The sequence below is a fragment of the Podarcis bocagei genome, assembly GCF_964188305.1.
Source record: "Podarcis bocagei genome assembly, chromosome: W".
Taxonomy (NCBI): Eukaryota; Metazoa; Chordata; class Lepidosauria; order Squamata; family Lacertidae; genus Podarcis; species Podarcis bocagei.
This window is the reverse complement of record NC_138131.1, coordinates 46332617-46352416: the sequence shown is the minus strand read 5'-3', so window position 1 is coordinate 46352416 and position 19800 is coordinate 46332617. Positions and strand designations below refer to the sequence as shown.

Below are 19800 nucleotides of genomic sequence, written 5' to 3'. Positions count from 1 at the left end.
GCTCTTACTGTCAGGAAGTTCTTCCTAATGTTTAGGTGGAATCTTCTTTCTTGTAGTTTGGATCCATTGCTCCGTGTCCGCTTCTCTGGAGCAGCAGAAAACAACCTTTCTCCCTCCTCTATGTGACATCCTTTTATATATTTTAACATGGCTATCATATCACCCCTTAACCTCCTCTTCTCCAGGCTAAACATGCCCAGCTCCCTTAGCCGTTCCTCATAAGGCATCGTTTCCAGGCCTTTGAACATTTAAGTTGCCCTCCTCTGGACACATTCCAGTTTGTCAGTGTCCTTCTTGAATTGTGGTGCCCAGAACTGGACACAGTACTCTAGGTGAGGTCTGACCAGAGCAGAATACAGTGGCACTATTACTTCCCTTGATCTAGATGCTATACTCCTATTGATGCAGCCCAGAATTGCATTGGCTTTTTTAGCTGCCACGTCACACTGTTGGCTCATGTCAAGTTTGTGGTCAACCAAGACTCCTAGATCCTTTTCACATGTACTGCTCTCAAGCCAGGTGTCACCCATCTTGTATTTGTGCCTCTCATTTTTTTTTTGCCCAAGTGCAATACTTTACATTTCTCCCTGTTAAAATTCATCTTGTTTGTTTTTGCCCAGTTCTCTAATCTGTCAAGGTCGTTTTGAAGTGTGATCCTGTCCTCTGGGGTGTTAGCCACCCCTCCCAGTTTGGTGTCATCTGCAAATTTGATCAGGATGCCCTTGAGTCCATCATCCAAGCCGTTGATAAAGATGTTGAATAAGACCGGGCCCAAGACAGAACCCTGTGGCACCCCACTAGTCACTCTTCTCCAGGATGAAGAGGAACCATTGATGAGCACCCTTTGGGTTCGGTCAGTCAGCCAGTTACAAATCCACTGAGTGGTAGCATAGTCAAGACCGCATTTTACCAGTTTCTTTACAAGAATATCATGGGGCACCTTGTCAAATGCCTTGCTGAAATCAAGGTAGGCTACATCCACTGCGTTCCCTTCATCTACCAGGCTTGTAATTCTGTCAAAAAATGAGATCAGGTTAGTCTGACATGACTTATTTTTCAGAAATCCATGCTGACTATTGGTGATCACAGCATTCCTTTCTAGGTGCTCACAGACTGTTTGCTTAATGATCTGCTCCAGAATCTTCCCTGGTATTGATGTCAGACTGACTGGGCGGTAATTATTTGGGTCCTCTCTTTTCCCCTTTTTGAAAATAGGGACAACATTTGCCCTCCTCCAGTCTGCCGGGACTTCGCCTGTTCTCCAGGAATTCTCAAAGATGACTGCCAGTGGTTCTGAGATCGCATCTGCCAGTTCTTTTAATACTCTTGGATGAAGTTCATCTGGCCCTGGAGACTTGAATACATCTAAACTAGCCAAGTATTCTTGTACTATCTCCTTAGTTATTCTGGGCTGTGTTTCCTTTGCTGAATCATTTGCTCCAAATTCTTCAGGTCGGGCATTGTTTTCTTTATCGGAGAAGACTGAGGCAAAGAAGGCATTGAGGAGTTCAGCCCTTTCTGTGTCCCCTGTTTGCATTTCACCATCTTCTCCTCTGAGTGACCCCACTGTTTCTTTGTTCTTCCTTTTGCTACGAACATACCCATAAAAGCCTTTGTTCTTGCTTTTAACCTCTCTAGCAAGCCTGAGTTCATTCTGTGCTTTAGCTTTTCTGACTTTGTGTCTACACGTGCTGGCTATTTGTTTGAATTCCTCTTTGGTGGTTTCCCCCCTTTTCCATTTTTTGTACACATCCTTTTTTAATCTTAACTCAGTTAAAAGTTCTTTAGATAGCCACCCTGGCTTCTTTAAGCACCTTCCATGTTTCTGTCTCATTGGTATTTCCTGACGTTGTGCTTTTACTATCTTCCTCTTAACAAACTCCCAGCCATCATGAACTCCCTTTCCTTTTAGTATTACTGTCCATGGGATCTCACCCAGCACTTCCCTAAGTTTTATGAAGTCGGCTTTCTTAAAGTCAAGAAATTGAGTCCTAGTATGCTTGGCTGCTCCTTTCCGCTGTATAGTAAACTTCAGAAGAGCATGATCACTCGCGCCTAATGATCCTTCCACTTCTACCCCACTAACCAGGTCATCAACATTGGTTAGGACCAGATCTAAAATGGCTGTTCCTCTTGTTGCTTCTCCCACTTTCTGGACAATGAAGTTGTCTGCAAGGCCAGTGAGGAATCTGTTGACCTTATGCTCTTGGCTGAGTTTGACATCCAACAAATATCCGGGTAATTGAAGTCCCCCATTACTACTATCTCCCTTCCTTTTGCATGCTTGGCCATCTGTTCCAGGAAGGCATCATCTATGTCCTCCGTTTGGCTTGGGGATCTATAGTAAACTCCCACAATGAGATCTCTGTTATTCTTCTCTCCCTTAATTTTGACCCAAATGCTCTCACTTTGGCTTTGAGGTTCTAAATCTTGGATCTCTTCACAGGTATACACATCCCTGACATATAACGCCACTCCTCCTCCTTTCTTGTTTGGTCTGTTTCTCTGAAATAGATTGTATCCCCCCATTTTTACATTCCAATCGTGGGACTTATCCCACCAGGTTTCAGTGATGCCTATTATGTCATATGTAGTTTGCTGTACCAAGAGCTCAAGCTCATCTTGTTTATTTCCCATGCTTTGCGCATTAGTGTACAGACATTGAAGTCCATTAATCATTCCCCCGTGTCTCTTATTTAAGGATTTTTTCCTCCCACCACTAGGTCTGCGTGCTGTTTGCTCCATTTGGTCTATGACATTTGGATGATCATCTTCATCAATTGATAGACTCCTACCTTCAGGAGCACTGTCTCCCTCCCCTACATTAGTTAGTTTTCCTGTCAATTTGGTTGGAGGGAGAAGGGTAAACATGTCCACGTAATCCCCATTGAGGATCTTATTCCTCTTCTTCTGGGACAAATGGTTCCCCAATATAAAATCAGTGGATTGATTGGTAGCAACTTTTACATCCTCCACCAATGCCCCATCCTTCCATGCCAGTACACCATTGAAGGTCTTACGATGGGAATTGGCCCTCCTTTCATGCGCCCAAAGTGGGATTATCTTCCCCCAAGCCCCAGTAGCTATCCATGGGGCCCTCGCTATCCGAATCAGAGGATGGCGTACCTGACTCATCCTCGGTCTCTGACTGCTTACTTCTCTTCTTCTTAGAGGACGTGTGCTTCCTCTTGGACTTCCTCTTCCCACCTTGGACCTCAACGTTGGCTGGGGTCGCACTTGCCGCTGGCTGAGGGGTGGGAGGTTCAATGTGCTCATCCTCCAGGGCGGAACCCGCGCTGTCCTCGGTAGAGCTGTGCTGGGGCTGCTGTTCCTGAAACACACTAGGAATGTCTACAATTTGTGAGACGGCGTTACCGCTGGCACCCTTGGCGGTGGCCTTCCCCTTGCCGGGACCCTTAGCCGGCGCCCTTCCTTTGCCTATGCTTTGGTTTGTTTTCTTAGCCATGGCTGCCTGTGCACGGGTATTTGGGCGACCTGTATTCGCCGTTTCTGACTGGTTGCTGCCCCCTGCAATGACGGGGATGTCCTGTTGAACTTGGTAGCTAGAAGGAGTGTCGGGTATCACCTCCTGTGACAGTTCCGGGGCTGGAAGCGCCAAAGCCCCCCTAGGCCTACACTGTCTGTAAAATGTTTCAAACGCCATGAAAAATTGGGCGAAGGCTTGAGGGTCGCAAGGCATGGCCGGCACTTGAGCGCCCCCATTGCCTGCGGGGGGTGCCAGCTGATTGGCGGAAGTGGATGCCTGCTGGTCTCCACCGGAAGCCATTTCAAACTGAATCGTGAACTGGAACCACTAAGTTATTCGCCTAGCAATTTAAAATTGCCTACCTAGGAGGTCCGTGTACCCCCTTACCCGTTCAGTATCACCTGCGCTGACTTAAATGCAATCGCAATCCACTGTCCGTGATCAGCAACACTGCCAAGAATTACCTAGCTCAGTATTGTCAACGCTGTCTAGCTTGCACTTGATTATGGGATTGCTAATTGCACCCAGTTCAGTATTATCAACACTGGCCTAGCTATTAACTAAACTTGAAGAGGTTGGCTAAACCTAGTTCAGTATTAACCACGCTGTCTCAGTCAGTATTAACCACACTGACTTAGGTCTAACCTAATTTCAGTAAGGCTCGGTGTGCCCTAATTTGGTCTATATGAAAATAATGGCTATATAATTAGCTCTAAAATGAACACAGTGTTATTTGAATTTAACCTCTCACTACGCAATAAACAAAACAGGGCAGCCTTTCCTCAAAAGGCGGGAGCCAGAATCACCAAACCCATTTCAATGGGCAATACTCAAAACAATGCAATCCAGTTACACAGGTAGGAACCAAAGAAAATAATTGTTTATTTCTCTATTTATTATTTATCTATAACAACTATGAATTGACTATACTAAATTATGAAACTTAATGCCTAGGCAGAGCCCGCGAGCAGAATGAGATAATTTGAATTCACCCTTTACTAAACCCCATAAATCGCCTCTGCGTTAAATTAGAATATTATTTAAAGGGGTAAAGAGATGAGATCACTTGTCAATTAAACTGCCCAATAAAGCACTTCAATTAAATTTTGTCTGATCGAAGGCAGGCACTTAATAGATCTGTTAATTAATTATATTTTCATTTATACGTGACCTTCAATTAAATTTGTTTTATCCAGGGCTTTAGTTTAAATAGATCTGTTGATTAATTAGATTTCCGGATTAAAGTGCCCTGGAGCGCCAGGCACCTTGCATAAATCACCCTAATGCCTGTGAAGACGCTGCTAAAAGTTGCCGGCACGCCCGGGGATTCCCCTGTTCTCGCGGGGGCAAAAGGCAAGCACCTGCGAGTGGAGTGTGTGGGAGGGGTTAGCCCGCAACCCCCTCTCCTCTCTAGCTCGGAAATGGCTTTGCGCTTACTTCATGTCGTGTTCTTTGCTGTTAATGCACATTGACACAGAAATCGTAAAGTGTGTGTGTCAGAGCTGCCCGAGGTCCCAGCTCACAAAGGACCAACACCAGTCCGTTGTTATATACAAAAGTCTTTATTGAAGTTCAGTTTCATCTTCACAACCGTAGCGCGCAGCTCTACGTCTGAAACTCTAGACCGTCGAAGCCCCGTCTGAATCTCCTCCCCCCAGACACCAGTTTAAGACTCTAGCCTTGCTCCACCTCTTCCTTTGCTCTTTCCTCCTCTGGCTCCGCCTGTCAGCTGGGGTCTCGCCCTTCCTAGACTCATCTGACGCTGAGTCCCCTGAGTCTTCCCCCTGCCTCCGGCGGGCTTTAGGACCTGCCTCCCAATCCGGGTTTTCTGCTGTCCCCCGCGCCTGTACATTCGAACTTGGCGCGCGCGCACAGCCGGCAACCTTCCTCCTGACCGTTACACTGCTCCTGTCACTGCTTCCCCCTTCTGGGAGGCTAGCTGGACCTGACCTCCCCTCCGTTCCCCCACTCTCCGATAGAGGCATGGTCAGCCCTGACTCATCTTCTATCCCTGCTGGAGGAGACGCTGGTCCTGACACCTGGGACTCTTCCCCCCCACTACGCTCTGGTGGGGAAGCTGGTCCTGATCTCCCGCTGCTGCTTTGGGAGTCCCCGCTGGCCCCTTGTTTCTGGTGTGTTCCCCCTGGGACCCCCCCTTGCCCTGACCATCGGCGCCTCCTTCTGGGAATCTTCTGATTCGCTGGAGAAGCTCATGGAATCTCTCGGGTCGCTGTCATACTCCCCTACGCTGCCCTCAGATTCTTCCCCTTCGCTCTCCATTTCCTCTCTCCCCTGTACCTCTGTTCCTGAGCCCCTGACATCCATCCCCCCCTCGAAGCCCCCCTTCCCCCCTCCTCCCCTTCGGGTGCGGGTTCCGGGTGCTCCAGTGCTGTGGGGGTGAGTGCGGGATACCGTTCCTTCCCCCTGGTGTGTAGCCAGCCAGCTGGATCTGGCCAGCCCGTAATGGGCTCGTCAACGTCGATCTCCTCTGCTTCCATCTCTCTGCATTCGTGTTCGAACCCAAGGTCCTCCTCCAACACGTCCATGTCCGTCTCTCCCCCTGTTACCTCGGGTGATGCTGCGTGCCAGGGCCCCCTTAGCAATTCCCTGCTCCACCCCACCTCCGGTTGATTGTCCCACCAATAAGAGCGGTCCGTGGCAGACCCCGAGAGTCATCCCTCCGGGGAGCTTGTGTCTGGCGCCGTTTCCTCAGCTGATGAGAACCCCTGGAACGTGCTGGCTGAAAGTGTGGGTGTGAAAAGCCAGTCGTCGAAATAATCTGCCGGCATAGGTCTGTGTGGGAAGAGTGCATGGAAGTCGTCTTTGAGGTAGTGCTCCTCCAAGGCATAGTCCGGTACCCACCTGTTGGCGCTGGCCGGGGTACCTTCCCTGGCGAGGAGATATTCAACTCCCTCTTCCCCCCATCTCGAGTCTAAAATCTCCGTGACCTTGTTGAGTGGCGCCGCCCTCGTGGACTCCTCCCCCGTTGGTGATTTTCTGAGTGGATGTGGTGCGGTCCCTGGCGCCTGAAACCTGTGGGGTTCTTTGTAGGGTGTGAGCACTGACCTATGAAATACCGGGTGCATTCTGGAGCCCTCCGGGAGTGTTAACCGGAAGGCCACTGGGTTGATTTGTGCCTCGACTTGGTAAGGCCCTAGCTGCTTGTGTCTGAGCTTCTTCTTAGTTAACGTTCTGGCCGGCACTGCCTGGGCCGCTAACCAGACCCAGTCCCCCACCTGGATGTCTTCCCCGACTCTCCTGTGCCTGTCTGCCTGCATTTTGTAGGCGTGTTTTGCTAGTTCTAAGTGCCTTCGGAGTTGGTCGTGGATCTCCTGCAACTCTGCTGCCAAGTGCTCTGCACCCCGTGGCTCCCCCTCCCCCTTCGTCTCTAACCCCGGGAAGGTTCTGGGATGCCGCCCATTGTTGGCGAAGAACGGTGTCACCCCTGTAGACCCGTGCTTCGTGTTGTTGTAGGCAAACTCGACCAGCGGTAGGTAGTCCACCCAGGTCGAGGGCTGTTGATTCGCGTAGCATCGCAGGTACTGCTGCATGATGGCGTTGACCCTCTCCGCCTGCCCATTGGTCTGCGGGTGTCGTGCCGACGCTAAGTTGATCTTGACGTTCAGGATGCCCAGCAGCTTCTTCCAGAAGCTCGAGACGAATTGGCGACCCCGGTAGGACAGGATGGACCGTGGTAAGCCGTGAACTTTGAACTCGTGGTCTATGAACAGTTTCGCAGTCTGTTTCCCTGTGGCCACCTTCGCGCAAGGAATGAAGTGCGCCATCTTGGTGACCGGCAGTACGTCTTCAGACATGGAATACAGTTTTCCAGTCGGCAGCGTCGCCCCCGGTAGGAGGTCAATCGCGCAGTCGTAGGGCCGGTGGGGAGGCAGCTTGTCCGCTTCCTTCTCGCAGAAGACCTCCAAAAACGCCTTGTACTTGTTGGGTACCGCCTGCACCATGCCTAGGTGTAGCTGTGGTTCATCCCCTTGTCCCTCCTCTTCCTGGCTGGTTCGGATGCAGTGTTCTGCGCAGTAGGAGGAGCAGAAGGTTAAGTTCCGCTGGTACCATGCTAATGCCGGGCTGTGTCTATCCAGCCAACTCATGCCCAACACTATGGGCGTGTCCGACAGGTGGGTGACATTGAAGCTGATGACTTCGCGGTGATTTCCAATTTGCATTACCAGAGGCGGTGTTTGCTGCACCACCTGTCCACCCAGCAGCTTCCTGCCATCGACCGTGACGACGTTTAGGGGCATCGTGGCTGGTAGGAGCGCTATGCAATGTAGCCTGATGAAGTCCACTCCTATAAAGTCTGCATTACTACCAGAGTCAATGGTAATAGGGACTTCCAGGGTGATTCCATTTGGCAGCTGGAGTGATGCGGTGAGTTGCACCACTGGTTTGGGTGGGAGGGGGTCTGTGGGCTGCAAAATCTCTGGGGACTGCTTCACTGACTCGCCTGGCTGGGTCCCAGTGCCTCTGCCTCCAGCCAGGCTTCGTCGTTTCCCTGCAGCTGTTCCCCCTGCTGAACTGCTCCCCGTACTGTTGCTAAGGCTGCAGTGTGCTTCTGGATCCTCTGGGGACACTCTTTGGTCATGTGCAGTGCACTGTTGCAGATATAACACTTCCTGCTCCCTCTAGGAGCCTTCGTCTTGACTGCTCCCGGTGTTTGGGCTCTGGTCGCTGTCTGAGCCCTGGCATCACCTATCTCCATCGGCTCTTCTCCCCCCCCCCCCAGTGGAGGCGTGGATTGCGCGCGCCCTGGCTCTCTGGGAAGGAAGGGAGTTGTTTGGCTGGCGTGCGTGCCATCCGTCTGTCATCCCTGCTCCAAGGGCGTTCTTCCAGGCGCACCCCTATCGCCAGCGCCCTCTGGACGACTTCTGTGGTATTGGTAGGTCTCTCTCCCCTCGCCAGCTCATCTTTCACGGCTCCATTTAGCCCCTCCCAGAACAGATCCCTCACGTCAGCTGAGTCCTTCTCCCAGCCCAGCACATTTACTAACACAAAAAAGCGGGAGTGATATTGTCTCACCGTGGCTTTGCCCTGCGTCAGCCCGTGCATTTCCCTCCTGGCCACATCCACATCTACCGTTGATTTAAGACAAGCGTCCATAGCTTTGATAAATGCGTTTGAATCCTGGAGGGCGGGATCATTTTCACGCCATAAATTGCGCAGCCACGATTTAGCTTCCCCATGCAGATGAGTGATTATGAACCCTACTTTTTCCTCCTCATCTCTAAAGTCTTTCCGAAGCAAATTGAGTGTGAAAACTATGTCTGCCCTGAAGTTAGGATACTGCTGCAGGTCCCCGTCGAAGTGGGCTACGATGCTGCCCCCCCTCTTCCCGAGGCCAACTCCCTCCGGCTTGGGTCCTGGCAGCCCCTCTTTGCCCAAACGTTCCCACCTGTCACTGCTTCCCCCTTCTGGGAGGCTAGCTGGACCTGACCTCCCCTCCGTTCCACCACTCTCCGATAGAGGCATGGTCAGCCCTGACTCATCTTCTCTCCCTGCTGGGGGAGACGCTGGTCCTGACACCTGGGACTCTTCCCCCCACTACGCTCTGGTGGGGAAGCTGGTCCTGATCTCCCGCTGCTGCTTTGGGAGTCCCCGCTGGCCCCTTGTTTCTGGTGTGTTCCCCCTGGGACCCCCCTTGCCCTGGCCATCGGCGCCTCCTTCTGGGAATCTTCTGATTCGCTGGAGAAGCTCATGGAATATGACTGACCGAACCCAAAGAGTGCTCATCAATGGTTCCTCTTCATCCTGGAGAAGAGTGACTAGTGGGGTACCACAGGGTTCTGTCTTGGGCCCGGTCTTATTCAACATTTTTATCAACGACTTGGATTATGGACTCAAGGGCATCCTGATCAAATTTGCAGATGACACCAAACTGGGAGGGGTGGCTAACACCCCAGAGGACAGGATCACACTTCAAAATGACCTTGACAGATTAGAGAACTGGGCCAAAACAAACAAGATGAATTTTAACAGGGAGAAATATAAAGTATTGCACTTGGGCAAAAAAAAATGAGAGGCACAAATACAAGATGGGTGACACCTGGCTTGAGAGCAGTACATGTGAAAAGGATCTAGGAGTCTTGGTTGACCACAAACTTGACATGAGCCAACAGTGTGACGCGGCAGCTAAAAAAGCCAATGCAATTCTGGGCTGCATCAATAGGAGTATAGCATCTAGATCAAGGGAAGTAATAGTGCCACTGTATTCTGCTCTAGTCAGACCTCACCTGGAGTACTGTGTCCAGTTCTAGGCACCACAATTCAAGAAGGACACTGAAAAACTGGAACGTGTCCAGAGGAGGGCAACCAAAATGGTCAAAGGCCTGGAAACGATGCCTTATGAGGAACGGCTAAGGGAGTTGGGCATGTTTAGCCTGGAGAAGAGGAGGTTAAGGGGTGATATGATAGCCATGTTAAAATATATAAAAGGATGTCACATAGAGGAGGGAGAAAGGTTGTTTTCTGCTGCTCCAGAGAAGCAGACACGGAGCCAAACTACAATGGATCCAAACTACAAGAAAGAAGATTCCACCTAAACATTAGGAAGAACTTCCTGACAGTAAGAGCTGTTCGACAGTGGAATTTGCTGCCAAGGAGTGTGGTGGAGTCTCCTACTTTGGAGGTCTTTAAGCAGAGGCTTGACAACCATATGTCAGGAGTGCTCTGATGGTGTTTCCTGCTTGGCAGGGGGTTGGACTCGATGGCCCTTGTGGTCTCTTCCAACTCTATGATTCTATGAATCTCTCGGGTCGCTGTCATACTCCCCTACGCTGCCCTCAGATTCTTCCCCTTCGCTCTCCATTTCCTCTCTCCCCTGTACCTCTGTTCCTGAGCCACTGACAGTGTGCAATGAGACCAAAAGAACACAACACCATCTTTTCGCTTCCATATGCCTAGTAAGAAGACGAATAAGCTTTGATTGGGCTTTTTTCAATTCGCATGGTGTTATTTGGGTGTGCGCTAGAGTCACCCCAAACGAAAGCAAAAAGGTGTTTTGGGTTCCATCTACATAAAAAGAAGATGATAAAGCTCTGATTGGGCTTATTTCAAATTGGTGTTTTGGGGGTTAGAATGCACATTCAACCAAAAATCGCAGATGACATATTTGTTATCAGCCCAAATCAAGCATAGGTGTTTTGGTTCCATCTCAATAGAAAAAGGACGAATAAGCTTCGATTGCCCTTTCGGTGTGCATTCACCCACAAATAGCAAAGCGAAGTGTAATAACCCCAAACAAAGCCAAACAGGTTGTTTTGGGTTCCAGCTACATAGAGAGAAGAATCTTGGATTTCGCTTACTTCAAGTCGTGTTCTTTGCTGTTAATGCACATTGACACAGAAATCGCAAAGTGTGTGTGTCAGGGAACTGACATCAGAGCATAGTGGAGAGGCGAGGCTCCCAGATTCTGCAGGAGAGGGGACTAGTAAGGGAAGAGAGAGAACGTCATTTGGGGAAGGAAGTCCAGGGGACACCAGGAAGAAGGGAGAGGCGGAGAGCAGCTCGGAGGCGAGGCTCCGAGACTCTTCCAGTGAAGTCAGTGGGGAGGGTGGAGGACCACCACTCGGCACGCCCACTCTGCGCAGAAGGCTTCCGCGCAGAGAGGCGAGGCGAATGTTGTCCGTTAAGGAATTCTTATGCTGGAGGAAATTTAGGAGACGCCCACTCACGGATTCTGCTAGCAACTGAGCAGCAGCGCCAAGGCTGCTCAGTCAGGGAAAGACACAACCGACACTAAGCAGTTTGGAACAGCTAGAGGTTTACACACAAGCAACCCCAATTCCCGTGACAGCAATCCGTGAGTCCCTTACGTTGCTTGTGTGCAAGAGGTCCGGGATACAATCATGAGTCAAACCGGAGGAGCCGGCGCAGGAGAGGGGGCCAAAGGCGGACAGAGTCTGGAGGAGAGAAACTGAGACTTGGAGCAGCAACTGGCTCTACTAGCGGCGCGGCTGGATGAAAGGAGGACACATGATGCCCAGGGGAAGATTACCCCCATCGCAAGAAAGGTACCGGGACTTGTGCAGAAGTTTGGGGGCAACCCCAGAGATTATAACGTTTTTAAGACAGAAGTGCAGTATGCGCTGGAGCTGTAGTACGATGACTTTGCCCACGATGGGGGAAGAGTCGCTTTCGTGGTGGGGCACCTGGAGGGGCGGGCCAGAGATTGGGTTCGACCCTTAATGGCAGCGGAGAACGCGGCCTTGAGGGACCTGAGAAAGTTTTTTAGCGCGATGGATCACATGTTCTCGAGCGATGTTGAACTGAGCGTGACGCGCAAAGAACTGATGGGGTGCAAACAAGGAAACCAGTCAGTGAGAGAGTACTGGTTGAGATTTGCTATGCTGATCCATAAACTTGGGTGGGACCTGAGTTCGGAACCAGTACAAATGTTATTTGAGGAGGGCTTATCCCCTTGGGTGAGAGACGAACTTTCCCGCTCACCCCACCCGGAATCGATGGACCAGCTGACCAAGTTGGCACTCGCTGTAGGAGTCCGACAAGAGACGCTGTCAGAGCTGCCCGAGGTCCCAGCTCACAAAGGACCAACGCCAGTCCGTTGTTATATACAAAAGTCTTTATTGAAGTTCAGTTTCCCTTTCACATCAGCAGCGTGCAGCTCTACGTCTGAGACTCTAGACCGCTGAAGCTCCATCTGAGTCTCCTCCCCCCATACACCAGTTTAAGACCCTAGCCTTGCTCCACCTCTTCCTTTGCTCTTTCCTCCGCTGGCTCCGCCTGTCAGCTGGGTTTTCTCCCTTCCTAGACTCTTCTGACGCTGAATCCCCTGAGTCTTCCCCCTGCCTCCGGCGGGCTTTAGGACCTGGTTCCCGATCTGGGCTTTCTGCTGTCCCGCGCGCCTGTACATTTGAATTTGGCGCGCGCGCCCAGCCGGCAACCTTCCTCCTGACCGTTTCACTGCTCCTGTCACTGCTTCCCCCTTCGGGGGGGGGGGGCTAGCTGGACCTGACACCTGTGACTCTTCCCCCCCACTCTGCTCTGGTGGGGAAGCTGGTCCTGATCTCCAGCTGCTGCTTTGGGAGTCCCCGCTGGCCCCCTGTCTCTGGTGTGTCCCCCCTGGGACCTCCCTCACCCTGACCATCGGCGCCTCCTTCTGGGCATCTTCTGATTCGCTGGAGAAGCTCATGGAATCTCTCGGGTCACTGTCATACTCCCCTATGCTGCCCTCAGATTCTTCCCCTTCGCTCTCCATCTCCTCTCTCCCCTGTGCCTCTGTCCCTGAGCCCCTGACAGACGCGCACGCTGGAAAGGCGGGAAGGGAGAGCAGAGCGTTGGCATGACAACCGCATTCCAGACATACCAGTGTCTACTGTGCCACCCGAGGAGCCAATGGAGATTGGAGGAGCGCGCGCGTGCGGGTTTTCAAACTCCAGCGAGGTGCGTAAGAAGGAGGGGAAAACCAGTAAGAGGTGTTTCCTATGCCAGCAGCCGGGACATTTTACCAGAGTATGCCCTCAGAAGAAGGCGTGGCAAGGAATGGTGGGGGCAGTGGGGAGTGAGGAGGAAAAAAAAGAGGCTCCGGGAAACGGCCGTGCTTGGCTGCAGGAAGGAGGGCACAGCAGCCAGGCGAGCAACCAGTAGAAGTGCCCAAACCAGACCCTCCCCGAGCAGCCATCGTCATAGAGGTGGTGCTAGAACTCCCAAACGGACACCCCATCAAAGTGAAGGCGCTGCTGGATTCAGGCAGCTCTTGCAACTTCTTTAGCAAGGATTTTGCACTAGAACACCAGCTACAGGTGGTGCCTCTAGAACATCCCCTACAAGTAACCACGATTGATGGGAGAGAACTTTTGGGAGGGGAAGTGACCCACCAGACCCCGCCCATGAAAATGACAGTTTCCAGACACACTGAGACCATTGCCTTTCACGTAGCCACCTTAGCAGGACCACCTATCATACTGGGAATGAGTTGGCTGGCACTGCACGACCCAGTAGTAGGGTGGCATCAGCGGACAGTCACCTTTGGGTCGGCCCACTGCGTAGAGCATTGCCACGGAGGGGAAACCTCGAGGATGGCAGTAGCCAGGGTGGCAGGGATGGCAGTAGGGGGAAAAGGGAAGATACCACCTCAGTATGCGGACTTGGAAGAAGTCTTCAGCGAGAAGGAGGCGGATCGGCTACCCCCCCACAAGCCCTTTGACTGCCAGATCAACTTGCTCCCAGACGCTCAGCTGCCAGTGGGCAAGCTGTACGCCATGTCAGATAGGGAGATGCAGGAATTGCGGAAGTTTATTGACAAGAACCTGAAGCGAGGGTTCATAAGGGAATCGAGGGTGGTCCAGTGTTCTTTGTGGTCAAGCGAGACTCCCATGAGCCCAGGTTCGTAGTGGACTACCGTGGGTTGAACAGGGTGTCGGAAGCAGTGACCTTCCCAATGCCCAGAACTGATGAAATCTTGGCCAGGGTAAGGAAGGGGAAGATTTTTACCAAGCTGGACCTTCGGGGGGCGTACAACTTGATAAGGATGAGGGAGGGGGATGAAAGGAAAACCACCATGTTCACCCCTCTGGGAGCCTTTGAGTACTTAGTTATGCCCTTCGGACTCCAATTGTGAATTGTGTGGCCTTCCTGGACGACTTACTTATCTACTCAGAGAACGAGGAGCAGCATGTGAAAGATGTCAGGGAAGTGCTGAAAAGGCTGCAGGAGCATCAGCTGTGGGTCAAACTGGAGAAATGCCAATTCCATGCACGAGAGGTGGAGTTCCTGGGCTACAGGTTGTCAGACAAGGGCTTGGCCATGGACCCAGGCAAGGTGCAGGCCGTGCTAGAATGGAAGCCCCCCAAGAACAGGAAGGACGTGCAGAGGTTCTTGGGGTTTGCAAATTTCTACAGGAAGTTCATCAAGAACTTCGCCCATCTAACGGCACCCATAACGGATTGTCTCAGCAGTAAGAAGAAGTTCGAATGGACAGAAGAGGCACAGCGTTCCTTTGAAAAGCTTAAGAGGGCTTTCGCGTCGGAAGAGCAGCTCCTACATGTGGATCTGCAGAAGCCGATGAGGCTAGAGACGGACGCGCCAGACAGAGCTGTGGGGGGCATATTGCTCCAGCAGGAAAATGGGGAACAGTGGAAGCCGTGTGCCTTCTTTTCCAGGAAGCTGAACAAGTCAGAGCAAAACTACACAGTGTACGATCGAGAACTGCTGGCAATTCACGAGGCTTTTCGACGGTGGCGACATTTTCTCATAGGCGCACAGCACAAAGTCCAGGTGTGTACTGACCACAAGAACCTGGAGTATTGGAGAACGGCAAGAGTGCTCAACCAACGACAGGTGCGGGGGGCTCAAGAGTTTTCCAAGTTTAATTTTGAGATTAGGTACGTGCCTGGGAAGGAAAATGTCAGAGCAGACGCCCTCTCTCGCAAGCCTGAATACGAGGAAGGGGAGGGAGGACCAGAAGCACGACATGTCATTCCCGAGGACAGATGGGTGTGTGGGGGAGTGTTCGTCGGGACGCAAGAGCTGGCCGGTCTGACGAGGGATGATCAGGATGCACAAACCAAGATCCGGGAAATTGGTATCACTGGGGAAACTCAGGGGGGGGGGTTCGAAGTAAAGGACGGGGCACTGTACTATAAGGGTGCATTGTACATACCTGAGGGGGATTTGAGGGGCAGAATACTCAAACAACTGCATGACAACCCCACGGCAGGACATTTTGGCCAACATAAGACAATGCTACTGGTCACCAGGCAGTTTTGGTGGCCACGGGTGAGGGAAGATGTGAAGGAATATGTACGCGGGTGCCAGTGCTGCCAGAGAGCGAAGGGGGAGAGGACAGCACCTGCAGGGTTACTGGAGCCCTTACCCACACCAGAGAGACCATGGGAGGTGGTAGCAATTGATTTTATGACGGATTTACCCAAAGCTAGGGGGAGAACGGCAGTAATGGTGGTAGTTGACTTGATGACCAAAATGTGCCATTTTATTGCGTGCTCGCATGCGGTGACTGCAGAAGAAACAGCAAAGCTGTTTGTAGAGCATGTTTTCAGGTTGCATCCCCCCCCCTTTGAGGATTTTATCCGACAGAGGCTGGCAGTTCACGTCCAGATTCTGGAGGAAGCTGATGACATCAATACCAGGGAAGATTCTGGAGCAGATCATTAAGAAAACAGTCTGTGAGCACCTAGAAAGGAATGCTGTGATCACCAATAGTCAGCATGGATTTCTGAAAAATAAGTCATGTCAGACTAACCTGATCTCGTTTTTTGACAGAATTACAAGCCTGGTAGATGAAGGGAACTCAGTGGATATAGCCTACCTTGATTTCAGCAAGGCATTTGACAAGGTGCCCCATGATATTCTTGTAAAGAAGCTGGTAAAATGCGGTCTTGACTATGCTACCACTCAGTGGATTTGTAACTGGCTGACTGACCGAACCCAAAGGGTGCTCATCAATGGTTCCTCTTCATCCTGGAGAAGAGTGACTAGTGGGGTGCCACAGGGTTCTGTCTTGGGCCCGGTCTTATTCAACATCTTTATCAACGACTTGGATGATGGACTCAAGGGCATCCTGATCAAATTTGCAGATGACACCTGTCAGGGGTACAGGGACAGAGGCACAGGGAAGGCAGGAAATGGAGAGCGATGGAGAGGAATCCCAGGAGAGCGAGGAAGAGGATAGCAATGACGCAGGGGATTCCATGAGTCTCTCCAGCGAATCAGAGGATTCCCAGAAAGGGGCGCCTGTGGTAAGGGCAAGGGGAGCCCCGGGGGGAAAGTGTCAGGAGCGGGGGGCCAGCAGGGGACCCCAAAGTGGCAGCTGGGAATCAGGGCCAGCCTCCCCACCAGAGCGCAGCGAGGGAGGGGGAGGTTCCAGTGTGTCAGAGGGAGCAGCTCCGGCGACAGAGAAAGGGGAGGGATCAGAGCAAGCCGTTCTCCCGGAAGGGGAGGAAAGCAGTGAGGGGAGTAGCATAACTGTCAAAAGGAAGGTCAGAAGTTGGGCGCGCGCGCCAAGTTCAAATGAGGAGGCGTGCGGGAGAACAGGGAGCCCGGAGGAGGAGGGGCCAGGACCCAAAGCCCACAGGAGGGGGCAGGAGCAGTCTGGAGACTCCGCTTCAGGAGAAAGCAGGAGGGGAGGAACCCCGACGGGCAGAAAGACCCTGCGGAAAAGGAAAGAGAGAAAGAGGTGGGGCAGCGTTAGCTTATTAAACTGGTGTAGGGGTGGGACCGATTCAGAGGGGACTTCAAACGTCTAGGCTAAGAGACGCGGGGCTGCACGCCTCGGTTGTGGAACCCATAATGAACTGCAATAAACACCCTTGTATATAAGAAGAGCTTGGCGTTGGTCTTTTGTGAGCTGAGACCTGAGGCAGCCCTGACAGTAAGTCCCCTCCCAAAAGTACGCAAAAAATTTTTTGCGAAGCTCACGAAGTTTGGCGGCCATGAGTATGGAGGAGCAGATAGCTGATCTACGCAACGCAGTCTCCCAGCTTACCACTGCGGTAGTGGTCTCCCAGAAGAAGGGGGAAGAGGCGGAAAAGCGATGCCAGGATCTGCAAGCCAGGTGGGATCATGCATGCCAAGTGGGATTCCCGGGGTCCAGATCTGCAGGCGTAGGACTGGGCAGAAGGGGAGGCAACTTGGTAGCCCACTTTGATGGGAACCTGAAGCAGTACCCCAGTTTTCGAGCAGACGTCGAATATGCGTTGCATTTGCTTCGCGACGACTTTAAAGATGAGGAGGAGAAGGTGGGGTTCATTGTGTCCCACTTGCATGGGGAAGCGAGGGCTTGGCTGCGCAATCTGTGGCGCGAAGATTGTCCTGCTCGAAGGGACTCAGATGAATTTATCAAAGCCATGGACGCTTGCTTCCAATCTACCGTGGATGTGGATATAGCACGCAAGGAGCTGCATGGTTTAAGGCAAGGCAAGGCTACAGTACGTCAGTATCATGCTAGGTTTTTTGCCTTGCTGAATGTACTGAAATGGGAGAAAGATTCCCTGGCAGTAAGAGACTTGTTTTGGGAGGGGTTGTCTGGCCCTGTAAAAGATGAATTGGCAAGGGGGGTCAGACCTCAAACCCTAGCAGAACTTGTGCAGCGGGCGCTCGCCATTGGAGTGCGCCACGAAGAACGCCCTTGGCGCAATGAGGAGGGTCGCCAGCTTCACACACCCTCTAGAGCGCCTCCTTTCCTTCCCAGGGATCTAGGACGTACGCGTCCCTCACCTCAGCTGCAGGCAGGGGAGGAACCAATGGAACTTGGTGGTGCACAGGCTCAGTCAGCTGCCGGAGCCCCAGCGTCCGGAGCAGTCAAGACGAAGCCTCCTAGAGGGAACAGGAAGTGTTACATCTGTGACAGTGCGATGCACATGGCCAAAGAGTGTCCCCAGAGGCTCCAAAAGCACACTGCAGCCTTAGCAACAGTAACTGCAGCAGCACTACCTGAAGAGCAATTTCAGGGAAATGACAATGCCTGGCTGGAAGCAGAAATGCTGGGGCACAGCCAGGCGAGTCAGTAGGACAGTCCCCAGCGCTTTTGCAGCATACAAACCCCCTGCCACCCAAGCCAGTGGTGCAGCTCACTGCAACTCTCCAGCTACCTAATGGACGCACCCTGGAAGTCCCCATTACAATTGACAGTGGGAGCAACGCAGACTTCGTGGGGGTGCACTTCGTCAAGCAGCATCGCATAGAGCTCCTACCAGCCACGCTGCCATTGAACGTGGTCACAGTGGATGGCAGGAAGCTGCTGGGTGGGCAGGTGGTACAACAGACGCCACCCATGGTAATGCAGATTGGCAATCACCGAGAAGTCATCAGTTTCAACGTCACCCGCCTGTCAGACACACCTATAGTGTTAGGCATGAGTTGGCTGGATAGGCACAGCCCAACCATGGCGTGGTACCAGCGGCAGCTCACTTTCGGCTCGTCCTATTGCGCGCAGCATTGCATCCAGACCGGTCAGGAGGAGGAGGGCCAAGAGGAGGGGCAGCAGCTAAGTCTCAGCATGGCGCAAGCAGTACCCCTCAAGTACAAGGGGTTTTTGGAGGTCTTCTGCGAAAAGGAGGCTGACCAGTTGCCACCCCACCGGCCCTACGATTGCGCAATTGACCTCTTGCCAGGGACAACGCTGCCGCCTGTGAAGCTGTATTCCATGTCCGAGGATGAGCTGCAGGAGCTCAGGGAGTTCATAGATCACAACCTGCAGCGGGGATTCATCCGAGAATCAAAGGCTGTAGGGGGCAGTCCTGTGTTTTTCGTGAAGAAGAAGGACACGCCCCAAAAGAGGCTGATCGTAGACTTTAGATTCATAAACTCGAAGACAAAGCCCGCGGCCTTTCCCATGCCCAAGATTGACGACCTGCTCGCGACGGTGCGGAAAGGGAAGATCTTCACCAAGTTGGATCTCCGCGGAGCTTACAATCTCATACGCGTGCGAGAGGGTGATGAGTGGAAGACGGCCATGTTCACGCCGTTGGGCACCTACGAATACAGAGTTATGCCGTTTGGTCTCCAGAATGGCTCCCACTATTTCCAAGCTTTTATGCACCACGTGCTAGCGGGACTCCTCTACAAGAAGTGCGTATGTTTCCTCGACGAAATTCTGATCTTCTCGGAATCGCCGGAGGCTCACGAGAGCGACGTTAAGGAGGTCCTGCAGAGGCTACGGGAGCACAGGCTTTACGCCAAGCTGGAGAAGTGCCAATTCGACGTGACGGAGGTGGATTTTCTGGGCTATAGGCTGTCCGACAGGGGACTAGCCATGGACAGCGCCAAGGTCCGCGCGGTGTTGGACTGGAAAAGCCCGCGAAATCGGAAGGAGGTCCAGAGGTTCGTCGGCTTCGCCAACTTTTACCGCAAGTTCATCAGGGGTTTCGCCAGGGAGACGGCAGCTATCACGGACACTCTCAGCTCCAAGAAGAAGAAGTTCACCTGGACGGACCAGGCAGAGCAGTCCTTCAGGAGACTTAAGAGTCTCTTCGCGTCCGAAGAACAGCTGCTACACGTGAATCCCGGCAGGCCCATGAGGGTTGAGACTGACGCATCTGACAGAGCGGTGGGGGCCGTCCTTTTACAGGAAGACCCGCAGGGGAACTGGAGGCCCTGCGCTTTCTACTCCCGGAAGCTCAGCAAGTCGGAACAGAACTACACCATCTGGGACAGGGAGTTGCTGGCCATCCACGCGGCTTTCAAGGCGTGGAGGCACTTCCTCATTGGAGCCAAGCACACCGTGCAGGTCCGCACGGACCACAAGAACCTAGAGTACTGGCGCACGGCGAAGCTACAGAATTCAGTGTTTAACCATAAAGGATGAAGCATATTCCATAGGAAAA

General features: G+C 52.3%; 1 protein-coding gene across 1 annotated transcript in view; it reads left to right on the top strand.

Annotated features, from left to right (window-relative positions):
* The window catches only part of LOC308578194 (uncharacterized protein), a gene marked incomplete at its 3' end in the record, with an annotated part of 111336 nt that extends 91541 nt beyond the window's left edge, over nucleotides 1-19795 (top strand). Inside the window, exon 4 of the mRNA XM_081178451.1 lies at nucleotides 19777-19795. Coding sequence (XP_081034577.1) covers nucleotides 19777-19795 — 19 coding nt within the window. The remainder of the gene's footprint in view (nucleotides 1-19776) is intronic.
* Between the last annotated feature and the right edge of the window lie 5 nt (nucleotides 19796-19800).